General features: G+C 55.0%; 1 protein-coding gene across 5 annotated transcripts; it reads left to right on the top strand.

Annotated features, from left to right (window-relative positions):
• The first annotated feature begins 1,303 nt into the window (after window positions 1-1,303).
• C24H19orf12 (chromosome 24 C19orf12 homolog) lies at window positions 1,304-12,775 on the top strand. Of its 5 annotated transcripts, none has more exons than XM_069458384.1 (3): window positions 1,304-1,429; window positions 5,562-5,731; window positions 9,269-12,774. In XM_069458384.1, exons 2-3 carry the CDS (start codon window positions 5,572-5,574, stop codon window positions 9,532-9,534), a joined length of 426 nt encoding a protein of 141 aa, XP_069314485.1. In that variant the 5' UTR covers window positions 1,304-1,429; window positions 5,562-5,571; the 3' UTR covers window positions 9,535-12,774. The 5 variants fall into 5 exon arrangements, with proteins under 5 accessions (XP_069314485.1, XP_069314484.1, XP_069314486.1 ...); XM_069458383.1 differs by lacking the exon at window positions 1,304-1,429 and adding an exon at window positions 1,452-1,780; XM_069458385.1 differs by lacking the exon at window positions 1,304-1,429 and adding an exon at window positions 2,595-4,917.
• Window positions 12,776-14,819: the final 2,044 nt, after the last annotated feature.

Here is a 14,819-nt window from a genome sequence, read left to right as displayed (position 1 = left end):
CTCTGGGCCCATCAGGAAGAGGGAGCTCTGTCAGGGCTGGGACAGAACTGGATTTCCTGCTACTCTAGGCACACGAGGCTGACACTGGGGACTTTGGAGAGGCTGTTCATTTTCATGCCCTGAAATGTAAACAAGGATAATCTAGACTCCTACCCATGACCTCCTCTGACCTTCAGAACGACTGTATAAGACAGGCGGTATCGTTACTGCCATTTCCCAGACAGGGACACTGAGGCACGGAATAACTTCCCCAGCTCACTGTAAGGCTTAGCTGTATGCCGGGCAGTGCAGGTGCCACCCCAGGGTGGAGACTCCGCTCTGTGCCTTGTTCGCAGGAGGCCCCACTGCCACCAGGAGAGTGTGGTGCGTGTGCTAGTCTCCGGGCTGCCGTGTGTGCCATCATTTCGCGGCTTTGTTCGTGTCAGAATGAAGGTCCCAGTTGCCGAGGGCTGAAGGTTTCCCCTTCTGCAGCGGCCCCGCTTTGCAGAGCTGCGTTCGCGGTTGGCATCGTCCCTGCCCGGGCACCCCTCCCGCCTCCCGGGAGGAGCCCGAGGGCCGGTTCTCAAACGTGCTGCCGGAGGGCGCTGCCGCGGGGACAGGAGCGCCAGGCCCGGCTGGGTGGGCAGCGAGCTGGGCCCTTGGCCCTGTCACCTGTCACTCACTCTTGGTCATCCAGGCTCCAGCGGAAGCCCCTACTCTGGAGCGAATTAGGGGTATCTGATCCCGAGTGGGAGCTGGTGTTAGGACTTTTGATGCTTCCTCACTCTGGGGACGGAGGGACAGAGCAACGGAATGGCCCTGGCAGCGTCTCGGGTGCCACAGCACCGGGGTCAGGCGGGGTCAGGAGGTGAGGCAGGGCTCTGTCACACTCCGGCACCCTGGGAGTCACAGGATACCTGGCTGTGACCCAGTGCGTGCATCAAGTGCTAACTTAGTGTTGACCTCCCGGGGCCCCTGCGCTCTCCCGCGTCCGGACCGCGCCCAGGCCGGGCCACAGGGACAGAGGTTCTCCCGGAGGACCCGGGGCTTGGGCAGGACCCAGGGGAACCCGGATCTAAGGCGTGTGCGTGGCGGCGCAAAAGTCGCGCAGGCCGCACCTCCGGGCACCCCTCGGCGGGGTCACCGCTTCCCGAGCGTCTAGCGTCGCCGGCGGGGAAGGCCGGGGCCAGGGCGGGGTGAGGGGACGCCCGGCAGCACCCCCGGAACCCCCTGACCCCCAGAGGACCCAGCTCCGGGTTTGGACCCGCTACGACCTGGCGACCCGGAAGGCCGCGCGGAGCCGGAAGTTGGGGGGCGGGGCCAGCACTCCGGAGCCGCCGCGGCTGAGCGACCGTCGGCCCGGGCGGGGCCGGGCGGGTCTCAGTGTCCCCGCCGGCGCGGAGCCGACCTTTGACTTCAGAGGCGCGCGGAGAGCCCGCCTGTCACTCAGGTAAAGGTGCGCCTCGGGGAGCCAGGGGAGCGGGTGCCTCAAACGCGCCGTCCCCGCCCCGCCCCGCCCGGGGCCTGACCCTCACGGTGCCGGACACTGTGTGTGTGTTCGTTTTCCATACGAGGAAACTGAGGCACGGAGAGGCCAAAGCCACACACGCAGTGAGCAGGCGGCAGAGCCGGACTGGAGGCCAGCCCTGGCTGAGGGGCTGCGCGGCGGCGGCCCCCGCAGTGACCCGGTGCGGTGCGGGGTGCGGGTGCGGAGCGGAATCCTGCCCGCGCGGGCCGCACCCCGGGAGGAGGAGCTGGGCGCCCTTAGGGGTGTTCAGGAAGGGATGACGGGGGAGGCCGGGTTGGTTTTGCTGGGGACAGGTGGTTAGTTCAGCCTTTTCAAAAAGAAATGAGTGTCGGTGGTCCCAGGTGGTCCCAGCTGCTCCGAGGTGGGGGGCGAGGCGGGAGGGTCATCGGAGCCCAGGAGTTGGAGCCGTAGTACACGGCGCCTGCGCGTGGCCACTGCACTCTGGCCTGGCGACAGACCCTGGCTGTGAAAACCACAGAGAGAGAGAGAGAGAGGGAGGGAGAGGAAAAGAAAGAAACCTTGAGAGGCTGTGAAGTCACCTGCTTATGGGCCTCATAGGCAGGTAACGGTGCAGGCCTATGGCAGAGAGGGCAGTGTCCTTCTCTGGTGCGGAGGGGCCGGGGGTGTCAGCCCTGCTCAGCCTTGGCTTCCATTGGCACACAGAAAGGCAGGTCCTGGGTGGCCTGGTCTAATGATTTTTCAAGAGAAATTAGGAATCTGAGGCATGTGTGAAATCCCCTGATTTTTAAATATTGGCAACTAATTAATTGGTTGAAAAAAAAAGACTCTGTGGGCTAATCTGAAAATGTTTGCTGGTGGCATCCAGCTGTGGCCTTTGCGCTGGGGCGTGGAGGGGAAAGACAGGTTTACAGAGCCGGAGCAAACAGTGGGGTTTGGTGACTTCCACCCGAGAAATAGAAACTGCTAAGGATTCCAGGTGATTGAGAGCCCTCTGACTCTTAAGAGGCTTCCTTTTCTATTAATAATTTTTCTTTAAAGAACAGGGTCTGTGGAGGTCTGCATGAGCTCGGACCAGTTCTTCTCCTTCGTCTCTCGCACTCTGGTCCAAACTCAGAAAGCTGGGTGCTGTCGGCGGGCTGGGCTCATCCCCATCTCTCTCTGCATCCCAGACCAGCCTGGGTGCTTGCCGGAAACCAGGGCATCCAGTGGCACTTGGCTTCCATGTGGCTGGCAGATGGGCCTCTTTGGTGGACACAGCCGAGTCTGAAATAGGTGTGATGCGGTGCAGGGGAGGGTGAGCCACACTCCCAGCCCTCCGAGATCTGTCCTCATCCTCCCTCCTCGCCCCGCTTCTCTGTCATTTACAGCCAAAGGCAGCCCTGGGGCGGGACAAGGATGGGAGAAGGAGCAGCAGGATGGGCTTCCCCCTCAATCTGGCAAGCCTGGAGGATTCAGGAAGCTGAGCTTTCTAGCAAGGGCTCAGGACATGCGTTACTAACCTTTCTTCCACAACAAGAGTCTCTTGATGCTCTGACTCCCGAAGTGATTCTCGCAAAGAAATCAAACCAGCCTTCCCTTGGATGGAGGCGGCCACGAGGCCACCTCTGCGTGCAACTGGTAAAACCCAGCTGGAGTTGGGCTACTTCCTCCTCCTGCCCTCCCACACGCCCCGGGCTTGTGCTTTGGTGCCTGCTGGGGGGCAGGTGCAGGTTGGAAGCAGTGTTTGCTCAAGGTCACCTCGTTAGCCCCTGTGGGTTTTGACTTAAAGTCATCTGGAGCAGGTCAGAAGCTGTGTTCTTTTCTTGGATAGACAGTAGAGGTGACATGGGTATATATCTGCTCTCTGCCTGTTTTACTCGCGTTTTCTTGCCTGCAAAAGTTGTTTTTAGAGTGCAGATCCATAATTCTGCAGAGAACCCACTTTAGGAGCGGTGTCCAGGCATGGCTAGCCTTGCGGACCAAGTATGGCAGGGCTCAGGGTCCTCCCGCCCCGTCAAGTTCCCTGTGGCCTCCAGAGGGGTCTTCCTGAGACCTGGGTAGAAGAAAAGCTGGGTATAAACCAGAGCTAAGCTAGAAGGCGATTAGATATTTTACAGTAGGATTTTGAGCTTTTGGAAAGGTTTTACCGTAGACTTATTTCCTTCGGTTATCTTAATATGTATTTGAAATAAAACTCACTTTGTATGTGTAGCTTTCCAGGACCATGGCTACTGGGTAAATCGGCTACACCCTCCATCTCCCCATTTCTGGGTGGCTTCTGCCATGGTCAGTCCCTTTGCTGTGATAACGCCATTTTATTGTCGTGACACTTGCGTGTGGACAAATCTTGACCACTGGAATAGTGCAAGGGGGCTCTCTTCCAGGGAGGAGGAGGCCTGCAGTCTGTCTGGAAGCAGAGGGCTGGGCAGGGCCTGGGAGCCAGCAGGTGTTCCGGCAGACACAGATGTAAGGCAGCCAGAGCGGGGGCCGGCAGGCCTGAGTTCTCCCCCAGTCCCTTGGTCAACCCTGGCAAGGCCTGCCCTTCTGCCGCCTCTCTACCCCCTGGGCCAAAAAGACACAACTGGGGGGCCCCTGTTTGCAATTTCTGAATCTGGGGACTGTGTTACAAACATCAAACCCCTGGATAATGTCCCTTTTGGGTCTTGCTGCCCACAGTGAGGTCAGAAGACCACTGGGAGCTTGTTGGAAATGCGGACTCACACCCCGCCCGGAAGAGCTGCGCTTAACAGGATCCTCAGTGGTTCCCGTGCACCCTGAGAATCACGGAGCTGGAGCACATCACAAGGAAAAGGGGGAATTTCCAGGGGTGGAGTGCGGGACTCTTCTTGCCTGTCCTGGGACTGGGGAGAAGTTCTGAAAACCTGACTTTGTGGTGATACGGTGGATCCAGGGGTTTGTTCTGAGGGCTCAACATTCTCCGCCAGGATCCGGAGAGCAATTTTACATTAGAGACTTGTGGTTCTGGATCACCCTTCGGTCAAAAAATCTCATATGACCAAAAGATCTTGAGCAATAGAATCTGCCCGAAACTTCCTCAGTGAAGTTCCTCTAGCAGCTGTTTCACGTCGCGGCCTGCAGTGACAGGAAAGTGCCGACGAGACAGGAAAGTGCCGTGGGAGCCTTGTGTCCTGCTGAGGCTCCGAGGAGAGGCATCGGCTCGCCCTTTCGGTTTTCCTTCCCAGCCCTCCCAGGTGGTCCGTCGGTGTCCGGGTTCTCCAGAGCCGGCCCTGCCCTTGCCTGCGTTTCCCTGCCAGCGTGGAACAGTTCCCTGACCCCAGAGAATTGTTCAAAGGCCATTGTTCTGAAGGTCCATCCATCCATCCATATACATCGCAAGCCCTTGGAATCGCTTGATTTATTTTATTCTCCAGTTGCTTTATCTCATTGCCTTAATGTCCCACGTGTAGAACCGTATTGACGTTTAAGAGCAGTTGTTCGGGAGGCCAGTGGTGAGTGTTAGTAACAGAACTTGCATTCAGAGCCTGTAATGTCCCAGATTCGTACCAAGCACTTCACATCCGTTCTACTTACACGTTACAAGAATCCAGCCTGCAGGTGGCTTATTCCATCTTGGAGGTGACATATCTGATACTCTGGGTCACACAGCGGGCAAATGCCAGTGTGACCTCAGTCCCATGTCCCTCCTCCTCCTCTGGCTTGGCATCAGCTCCAATGCCCCGTCACACAGAAAGGACACGAGTCTGGGACTTCTGGTCTCTGCCAGGCTCTGCGTGCAGAGGATTGTCTGAGCCGGCCGAAAGTCCACAGGAGCAAGAGGTCACACTCGCCTCCCGTGTGACGAACCGGCAGAACATGTGGCTGGCGTTGCTCCTTAATCTGTCGTAAATCAGAAGTTGATCAGAGGGCAAAGAAGACTTTTCGTCCACTTAGCTGTTTCTGTTTGCTTGTTGACTCTGCCCTGCTTTTTCTGTGACAAAGGACTTTTCACTCTCTGGGTGCCGTCTGTCCTGCACACAGTGGAGCTACCGTTCTCTCCAGAAGATGTAGACCCTTCCTCCAAGCCCCAGGAAGAGGAACGTTTGGATGCAGGCTCTCACACTCATTAACTCTCCCCTGAAATGTCTCCTTTCAGGTGCAGCAGGATGCCCGTCATGGTGGATGACATCATGAAGCTGTTGTGCTCCATCTCTGAGCAGAGGAAGATGAAGGCGGCCGTCAAGCACTCGGGGAAGGGCGCCCTGGTCACCGGGGCGGTGGCCTTCGTCGGTGGTTTGGTCGGTGGTCCGCCAGGGCTAGCCGTTGGTGAGTTCAGGTGTCCGGCAGGGACTGCAAGGCTGGCAGGGACGGCCAGCCTTGCAGTGCTGTAAAAGCACCTTTGAAACCACAGGGAGAAAAGCTTCGCCAAAGTGGTGCCACACGCCCCGTGTGAGGAGTCTGTGGGGTCAGCGTTGCTTCTGTGACATGATCTTTGTGTATATAATTTGCCCGGTTACAAATGCAAGCTTCTGTGTGAGTGTCTCGGAGGTACAGGTGCGTTTGGAAATGGCGTCTGTGTTATTCAGTCCTGGAGGCACCTTTGCCCCGCGCTGGGGTCCCGTGACGAATACTCACTGGCCCTGCCCCTCCCCCAGGGGTGTGTCCTAGAGAGTCTGAAGATAGCAGGGTGTCCTGGGTCCCTGGGATGGCCTCCCCTACCCTGGTCATGGTACCATGTCACTTCAGAGGGGGAAGCAGGGAGGACGCTGGGATTTGCCAGGCACTTACCATGAGCAGATGCTACGTGACCGTTTTACACGAGCCAGCTCATCCCGAGAGCGGCTCCCCCGTCCTGAAAGCAGGAAGTGCGATGCAGAAAACGCAACAGGCCAACAGAACTGCCTTTTGCTCCTGGGGGTCTGCCCCCTCGTGGACCACCTGCTGCTCCTTGGGAAACAGCTTCCGGCAAAGCATGCAAGTTTGGCTGCTTTTCCCGTGGTTCTTGGAGCTAGGCTGAGGTTACTTCCTTTGGACTGTACGGGAAGAATTCCTGTGTCCGAGGCCTCAGAAGATCTGTGTGGCCCAGGGCTGTGGCCTAAACCACAGGCGAGGACGGAGTCAGAGGGCTGGCCGCCACTCAGAGCTGAGCTGGGGAGGGGCCGGTACGGCCTTGCCCTGGCGGCCTCAGTTGTGCCGGTGCCCGCCCGCTGGCCTGCCATCTGCCTGCGCGCGCGGGGCAGCTGCACGGGGTGCCGGGCCGCGGAGAGCTCACAGGCGGTGGCAGTCCTGTCTGTGTGGCTGCAGGCTTCACCTGCACACGGGCTGGAGAGGGAGGCACTTTCTGCTGAGGTTGGCGTCCACTTCCCTGCTTCCCCTCTTCCCGCTTGCTGGCGAGGCCTCCTGCTCTGTTCTTCCCTTCGGCAGCGGGACGGACGGACGTTCAAGGACATTTCATTAAGCCCAGGCCACAGTGGGGAGAAAAGTAAGCATGTGAGTGGCCCCAGACCTTCCCTCTTCCTAGTTTCCTCTCCATATCCGTGAATTAGTGAGTCCTGACTTCAGCTTCGTGCTATCCAGGAAGGAACCGGTGAGGGAGGAGACCAGGTCATTTCCTTCCTCTTCGGTGACATTCTGTATCTTTGCTGCCACCATCTAAGTACTCAGGGCAGGGCTCGCTGGGATACTTTCATCATCTAGCTGTGCCCAGATGCCATTTGGGAGCACATATCTCATTGAGACTGAGTAAGAGCTGGTTGAGAACAGGATGTCTGCAAAGAGGACCCTGGGGGTTCACTCCTTCCAGCCCCTGGTTGTGGGTGGGAGCATCATTTTACCCAGAAAACAAAGGAATTTTCTCTTCTCCATAGAGCTAGTCATTTGCTGGTCAATATTCTTGGTGACTTTTTGCACTGAGTGCTGCTCTAAGTCAAAGACTGATGTTCTCAGAGAGGTTCAGTGCAGAGGAGAGCAGCTCCTGACGACTCAGCCTTTCACTGGTGTCAGGGGGAAAGTTCAGTAAAACTTGTCAGTTAGCTGGTTTTCCCTCCCAAGGGTGTCCCTTTCTTTTGGAGAGGAGGTGAGCCCTGTCCGGGATGGTATTCAGCCTCCGGGACAAGAGGCCGGGCCCAGTCTTGGTGCCAGAGGTGGCGGCTGTTCCAGGGCCCTCCGTGCGTGGCTTTCTGACTGGGTGCCGGCTTTGCTGCCCGGCAGCGGGGCCTGGGCTGCACTTTTTTAAATAAACTTCATTGTGGAGCAGTACTAGTTTCACGGAGAAGTTGCACAGGTAGCACAGAGAATCCTCCCGTACCCTTCACCCAGCTTCACTTGCCCTAATGCTAACACGGGCCTCCAACAGTGTCAAAACTGAGAAAGCAACACCAATGTGTCGCTATTAACCATCCTCCAGACTTGATTGGGATTTTACCCTTTTGTATTCGTGGCCTTTTTTATGTTTCGGGGTCCAGTCTGAGACACCACGCTGGCCCGTTTCCTTACTCGGCTCTGGTCTGCACCAGTTTCTCGGACGTTCCTTGTTGTTCATGGCTGTGTAGTTTTGAGGAGTGTTGGGCAGACACTTTGCAGAACTTCGCTCAGTGTGAGTTTGTCTCATATGTTTCTCATGAGCAGGCTGGAGGTACGGGTCTTTGGAAAGGGTACGTGGGAGGTCACGGGCCCTTCTCTTGCGTTGTTTCCGGGGTCTGTGACATTGACATGACATCACTGGTGATGCTGACCTTGATCGCCTGGTTAAGGTCACGTTTGCTGGGTTTTTCCACGACAAAGCTCCTGTTTCCCGTCCCATGCTCTGTTTGTTGGAGTGAGTCGCCAAGTCCAGTGAGCTTCGTCTTTCTTTTTCTTAGGGGGGAAGGGTGTCTCTGTGGAACAGTGGATTTTATCTTTAAATATCTGATGGTGATAGTTTAAAATTGTGAGACATTTTAAAGATACGAGTCTGGTATTCCCTGTGGTAGTAATTAACTGGCGTGGGCTGGCAGCTGCCCTGTAGGTGGGGACCCAGCTGTCCAGGTCACAGACCCACCCCGTCCACTTCACCCCTGTCAGCCTGGCCCTTGATGGCACCTGAGTCTGAGACCCCTGCCTGAGAGCACGTCCCCTACCTGCGTCGTCCTGCACGTGGCCTCCTTAGGTAGAACTCTTCGTTGCTACAGGGTTTTTGTGTCCTAAAATATCGTGCCTTATCTTTGGCAATAAATTTACATTTTGAAATAATGTTTGTGCCTTTTTTGGATAGCAGAAAGAGAAATAGTAAACTACATTAAATTTGTTATTTATCATCATACAGCTCAGAGGGGTTATATGAAAAACATTGCTTCAAGAGAAAAGAACCTCGTGATCTGTCCCCTGGGTCCTTTAACCACATGCGTGCACTAGAAATTTCCTAACTTCAGGTCAAAAAGCACATCGGCCATGGAATGGGGGGAGGAAATTGGGCCTCACCACTGAGATGGTTTTTCTTGAAAATGCATTTGCTTCTCAGCTCTGTCCTTTGTGATGAGAGAGAGATTTTTAGGGGAAGCACAGGCACCTTCGTCAGCCCACGAAGAAGATTTTAGTTAGCTCAGCTCTGGGCTAGAAGGTGGTGCGGGCTTCACTTTGCATCCCTCAGCGTGGAGCTCAGGGAAGGGCACGTCTGGGTGTCAGTTATCTGAGCCAAACGGACGGCAGCCACATAAACCTTTGCCCCCCTCGCCGCCTGGCGGGGCAGGCGTGAGCTGAGCCGGTGCCGACCCCCTCACAAACGTGCCTACTCCTCACGCAGTGGACGTGCTCTCAGTGGGAGCTCAGGTCGGGCCGTCGTGTGTGAATGAGGCTCCACTAATCGAACCCTTCCTTGTTTTCTAGGGGGGGCCGTGGGGGGTCTGTTGGGTGCCTGGATGGCAAGTGGAGAGTTCAAGTCCGTCCCGCAGATCATCATGGAGCTGCCCCCCGCGGAGCAGCAGAGGCTCTTTAATGAAGCCACTGCCATCGTCCGGCACCTGGACTGGACAGACGCCGTGCAGCTGACGGCGCTGGTCATGGGCAGCGAGGCCCTGCAGCAGCAGCTGCTGGCCATGCTGGTGACCTACGTCACCAAGGAGCTGCGGGCCGAAGTGCAGTATGGGGACTAGGCTGCTGGGCTTCGTTAGGTGACTCTGACTCCAGGAAGGTGACTGGGGAGGAGGCGGAAGCCCAGTGGTCCCCCTGAGAAACTTACGTGTCGTCACTGTATTTCCTTAACTGTGATGGCGTCCCCGGCTGGAGGAGCCGCTGTTGTGCCGTGCCGTGTTCCAGAAACTATTTGTGAAGACGCCCTGCTTTGTGGTTGTGTGCACTAGTGAGCAGCGACAGCCCTGTGACTGGCACCCAGGGAAAAGCAGGGGCCTTCCTGCTGCAGGCCTTGGGACAGTCTGCCGCATCCTCGCCGGCGTGGGGTCTGGAGGACGTTACCATGTTCAGCTGACTTTCTGATGACACCTCATTCCCCCCCCTTGGGGCCTTCTCATCTCGTGAAGACGGTGCCTCTTCCAGCGCCTGTTGCAGGACTGGTGCCCCCTCCCTACCCTGCAGGCCCCGGGGTCTCAGGGCTCGGAGCGGCTGTGCTGGAATCATGTTTACCTCCAGAGTACACCCCTCCCCCCAGGACTTGTGGGGCACACAGCCCAGAGTGGGGCACTCAGCCCGTTGGGTGGGGCTGAAACAAGTGCCCTGGGTCCCTCCTCCCAGTAGCTGCACGCCGAGGCTCCCCCCCTCCCAGGGCCTTGCGTCTTGGTGGTTCTTGAATTATGCCTTTTAAATGAACTATTTTCAGTAACAAGTGCAGGCACACCTCAGAGATATTATGGGTTCAGTTCCAGACCACCGCAATAAAGTGAATATCACAATAAAGCAAAGTCACACGTTGTTGGTTTCCCAGTATATTGTAAAAGTTATGTTTACACCACACTGTAGTCTGGTTTTTTTTTTTTGTTTGTTTTTTGTTTTTTTTTTGAGACAGAGTCTTGCTCTGTTGCCTGAGCTGGAGTGCCGTGGCGTCACCACAACTCACAGCAACCGCAAAGCCCTGGGCTCAAGCGATCCTGTGTCAGCCTTCAGAGTAGCTGGGCCTACAGGCGGGCGCCACCACACCCAGTTAATTTTTCTGTTTTCAGCAGAGACGGGGGTCTTGCCCTTGCTCAGGCTGGTCTCGAACTCCTGCTCTCAAACAATCCTCCTGCCTTGGCCTCCCAGAGTGCTGGGATTACAGGTGTGAGCAACTGCGCTGACCTTATACTGTAGTCTTTTAAATGTGTAATATCATGTATGAAAAAATATACACCTTAATTAAAAAATACTTTATTGCTAAAAAGTCCTGACACAGAGACACAAGGTGAGCACATAGTGTTGGAAAAATGGTGCCAATAGACTTGCTGGATGCGGGGTTGGCACAGACCTGCAATTTGTAAAAAACCCAGTATCGGCAAAGTGCCACAAATCGAGGTAGGCCTATACTGCTCCTTCGGAAGTGGTGTGATCATAAACCATCTCTAAGAAATGTTCCCACCCTAAAGATTCCCCTAATTCACTTGACCCTCTGTGTCTGTGGGTTCTGGATCTATGGGTTCAACCATTGGATCAAAAATACTGGAAAAAATTGCATCTGCACCACACGTGTATGGACTTTTTTGTCCTTATTCCTTAAACAATGCAATAGCACAGCTGTTTACATAGCACTTGCCTTGTGTTGCGCGTTCTGCGCAATCTAGAGGTGATGTAAGCGCGGGAGGATGTGCACAGGTTGTGTGCACACAGCACGCCATTTTGCACCCAGGACTTGAGCACCCCCAGGTTTCGGTGTCCAGCGGAGGTCCTGGAACCAGCCCCCGCCCCGGCAGACACTAAGGGACACTGTACTGTATTCACTTTGCTTTCAGCTTGAGTGCCATCAAACTGCAATACAGTTTTTTCTGAAAAGTCACTTTCCCACGTATTTTGTGTGAATCATCTCTAGCATTCGGAGTCCTACAAATGGAACAAAAGGGAAGGTACCAGATTTGTGGCTTTCTCCACCAACTGGTCCCTGTAGGTGCGGAGGGGACACTGAGGGCCAGCTGCAAGGAGAGCTTGATACCTGGGCACCTCCCTGTGTGTGAAGAACTTCGGGGCGATTTGTAACCCGCAGCGATCGAGGAAGGACCCAGCCTTTGTCTCTCACCTGGCCTCACTAGCAGGAGTCAGGTGCGCTAGCTCAGACCGCGCTCCTGGAGTCAGTGAAGCTACTTTACTCATTTATGTGCCGCTTGAGTTGATGGGGGCAGGGCAGGGGTGGGAAGAGGGGCTGTCTGTGGAAACTGAGTGTGGCCTTTCTTGTTGAACTGATCGTTTCCACTCTTCCTGCTAAATACGTCCCTCACGTGGTCTAAAATCGGAGCATGCCCTTTCCCCCATTTTTGTAGCGTTAGTGGGCTCCAATGTTGCCCTTTTTTTACTGTAAAGGTAAAAACATTGATTTGCAGACAGCATGAGAATGAAAACAGTGAAGATTTTTGGTTCAGTGCCTCAAAATTAGGGGGTACTTTTTCCATTTTGAACAACATGCCAGCTTCTGCAATTGCTTCCAAGTGATCCTTCTGGAAACACCAGGCTGTAACAGAGTTCTCCCTGTCAGGCAGTTGGGCCTCATCCATCCATGTTCAGGTACCGGGTCCCAGTCTGTGCCAGGCCCAGGGGACACAGGTGGTCCCAGCTCAGAGCTCCAGCACCCACTGAAGCCCCTCCCCCAGCCTGCCTGCTCTGCCCCAGGAAAAAACACCAGGGCGGGCCGGCCCCACTGCCGACCAGCTTTGTGTCTGGTGGAGCAGGCGTTGCCGAGAGACATCCTCGACGGGGGTCCTGGGGTAAATCGGTGGCTTTGGGCCCAGGAGGCCAGCCCAGCCTCCAGTCCCATCCCTCCCAGGAGCTGAGAGCACTTTCCTTGGTCTCCCCCAGGGGTTCGTCTCCTTAGCCTCTTCTCAGCTCCCGTGGTTTTAGTGCTTACATTTCTGTATCTTCTTTGTAAAAATTTATTTATATGCTTTTGAGTAGATAATATCTGCCTGCTGCAAAACTTAAAAGGCCCCAGAGGGTACAAACTGTAAAGGGGCCCCCTCCACACTGACGCCAGAGGCAGCCGCTGTCACCAATTTCTTGTGCACTCCTTTAGTTCGGCTTTTAAACAGTCTTTGAAAACTGTTCATTTCCTTTTATTTGTCAGTGTCGATTGCTGAAAACTTAGAAAAATCCTGAAAAGTGTAATGAAATAAAAACCACTACAGAATGCACCACCCTAAAATATGCTGTTAACAAATCTGGTATTTTTCCCCCAATCATTTTACTGCTGTGTATGTATTTCCCTAACAGGTTTGCATTTTTACTGTATTTACCTCTTTGAACACCTTTATGTGTTAACATTAAATAACATTTTTGATGTTTAATTTAAATTTAATTTAAAGTTCCTTATAAACACTTGAAATGGTTGCAGAACGTCCCATAGCTAACCCTACATATGTTTGGTGGTGTTTCCTTTCGTTAACGCTGCAGTGAATATTTTTGTGTTAATATTTTAGGTTATGATAGATAGTTTTTAAGGTAAATTCCTCAAAGCAAAATTGCTGGATTAAAAAGTATGCAACATTTGTTTTAAGGTGGTGGTTATATCTGGTCAAAATTCCTTCCAGAAAGGCAGTATGTTACTTTGCTCTCCAACAGCAGGGCTGGGGAGGGCCCCTCTCACCGCACCCCCACCGAGAAACAGCATGGTCGGGTCCAAACCGCAGCTCAGTTGGTGGGTGACTGCTCAGTCTTGTTTGTTTCTGTAAGGCTGGTGGCAGGCACCCCTCCCTTCCCTAATGAAAAAAGAGGCGGCTCCTCCTGTCTCTCAGTACCCTCCCCAAAACTTAAACAAAGAAATTCCTTACTCCTGGCACCGACATCTCCTGGCCGAAGAAGCTCCCATCCCCCAGCCCTAAAAACCTATATAAACCCACTCAGACTTCTGGGCAGCGCAGCTTCTCTGGGTACCATGGGTCCCGTGAGGCTCGCCCGGGTCCCTTTCTCAGGGGCTCGTTACCCCCACCCGGGAGCACCCCAATAAATTCTCTTTACTTATCCCTTTCAACTCTGCTCGTCTTTCTTTCTCTGGCGCAAAGAAACCTTACATTTGGTGCCGAAACCCAGGAGGGGCGTTTGGCTGCGCTGGCCCGCTCTGAGGCCTTGGCTGCACCACCCCCTTTCGAGAACTCTCACTTTCTGGACGGGGACCTCCGCTGACTGCCTTCCAGTCCCTGATTGACGACCTCGGCCTGGGTGAGTCAGCCCGTGTTATCCCAACCCGGATCCCCCAGGAGCCTCCGTTCCTTCCGGGATACTGTTCCCTCTAAACCGTGGGCCCATGTCGGAGGCTCCCCCGTTCCGGGGCTGAGGCTATTCAGGGACGCCTGAATTCCTCTCACCCCTTTCCGTGCCGGCACACTAGTCTGGGGCGGAGACGTCCCCCCAGGCTTTTGCTGCCTCCGTAGCCAGGATACTGTTCCTGGCTGTTTCCCCATCCGGGTTGAGGTGACATGGGTGACCAAAATTCCCCGTGAGACGCCCCTGGGGTGTCTGCTGGCCAATCTGAAGGCCCTGGATTTAGGCATCTGGCCCAAGCGCCTCATTCTTTACTGCAACACTGCCTGGCCAATGTATAAATTGGACAATGACTCCCAATGGCCTCAAAATGGGACTTTCAGTTTCAATATTCTGCAAGACCTTAATAACTTTTATTGCAGGAATGGCAAATAGTCGGAGATCCCATATGTCCAAGCCTTTTTCTGTTTGCGCTCCCGTCCTTCTCTCTGTCTGACCTGCCACCCCGTACAGGTCCTCCTTGTGCTGGATCCCCCACCCCCCTCCGCCTCTTCTCCCTCTAACTCTCCCGCGGACGTCTCTTCAGATGCCCCTTCTGCTTTCTCTGATCCACCCGACTCCCTCGGCCCTCCCCCTCCACTCGACCTCCACCATACCCACAGGCGCCCGCCCATCCTCCCACACCACCCAGCCACTTGCCGCCGACGTCTCCAGCCAGCCAGCACACTCGCTCCCACGCAAACCCCTCGGACCAGCCCCTCCTCTGCCCGTTATGGGAGGTGGCAGGCGCCGAAGGGCTTGTATGCATACATGCTCCCTTCTCCTTTCTGACCTTTCTCAGATTGGAAAGTACCTAAGTTCATTTTCTAGTGACCCTACAGCCTACACCAAAGAATTCTGTTACTTGACACAGGCATATGACCTTACCTGACATGATATTTTTGTTATACTATCCTCTACGCTTACTACTGATAAAAAGGAACACGTCTGGGCAGCAAAGGGACCACCTGTTGCAGTGTGTCCTTGCCGGCCTCCAGGCCCCCGCCGCCGT

This window comes from Eulemur rufifrons, chromosome 24 (genome assembly GCF_041146395.1).
Source record: "Eulemur rufifrons isolate Redbay chromosome 24, OSU_ERuf_1, whole genome shotgun sequence".
Lineage (NCBI taxonomy): Eukaryota > Metazoa > Chordata > Mammalia > Primates > Lemuridae > Eulemur > Eulemur rufifrons.
Note: the sequence above shows the minus strand (reverse complement) of the source record. Positions and strands in the feature narration are given on the sequence as shown.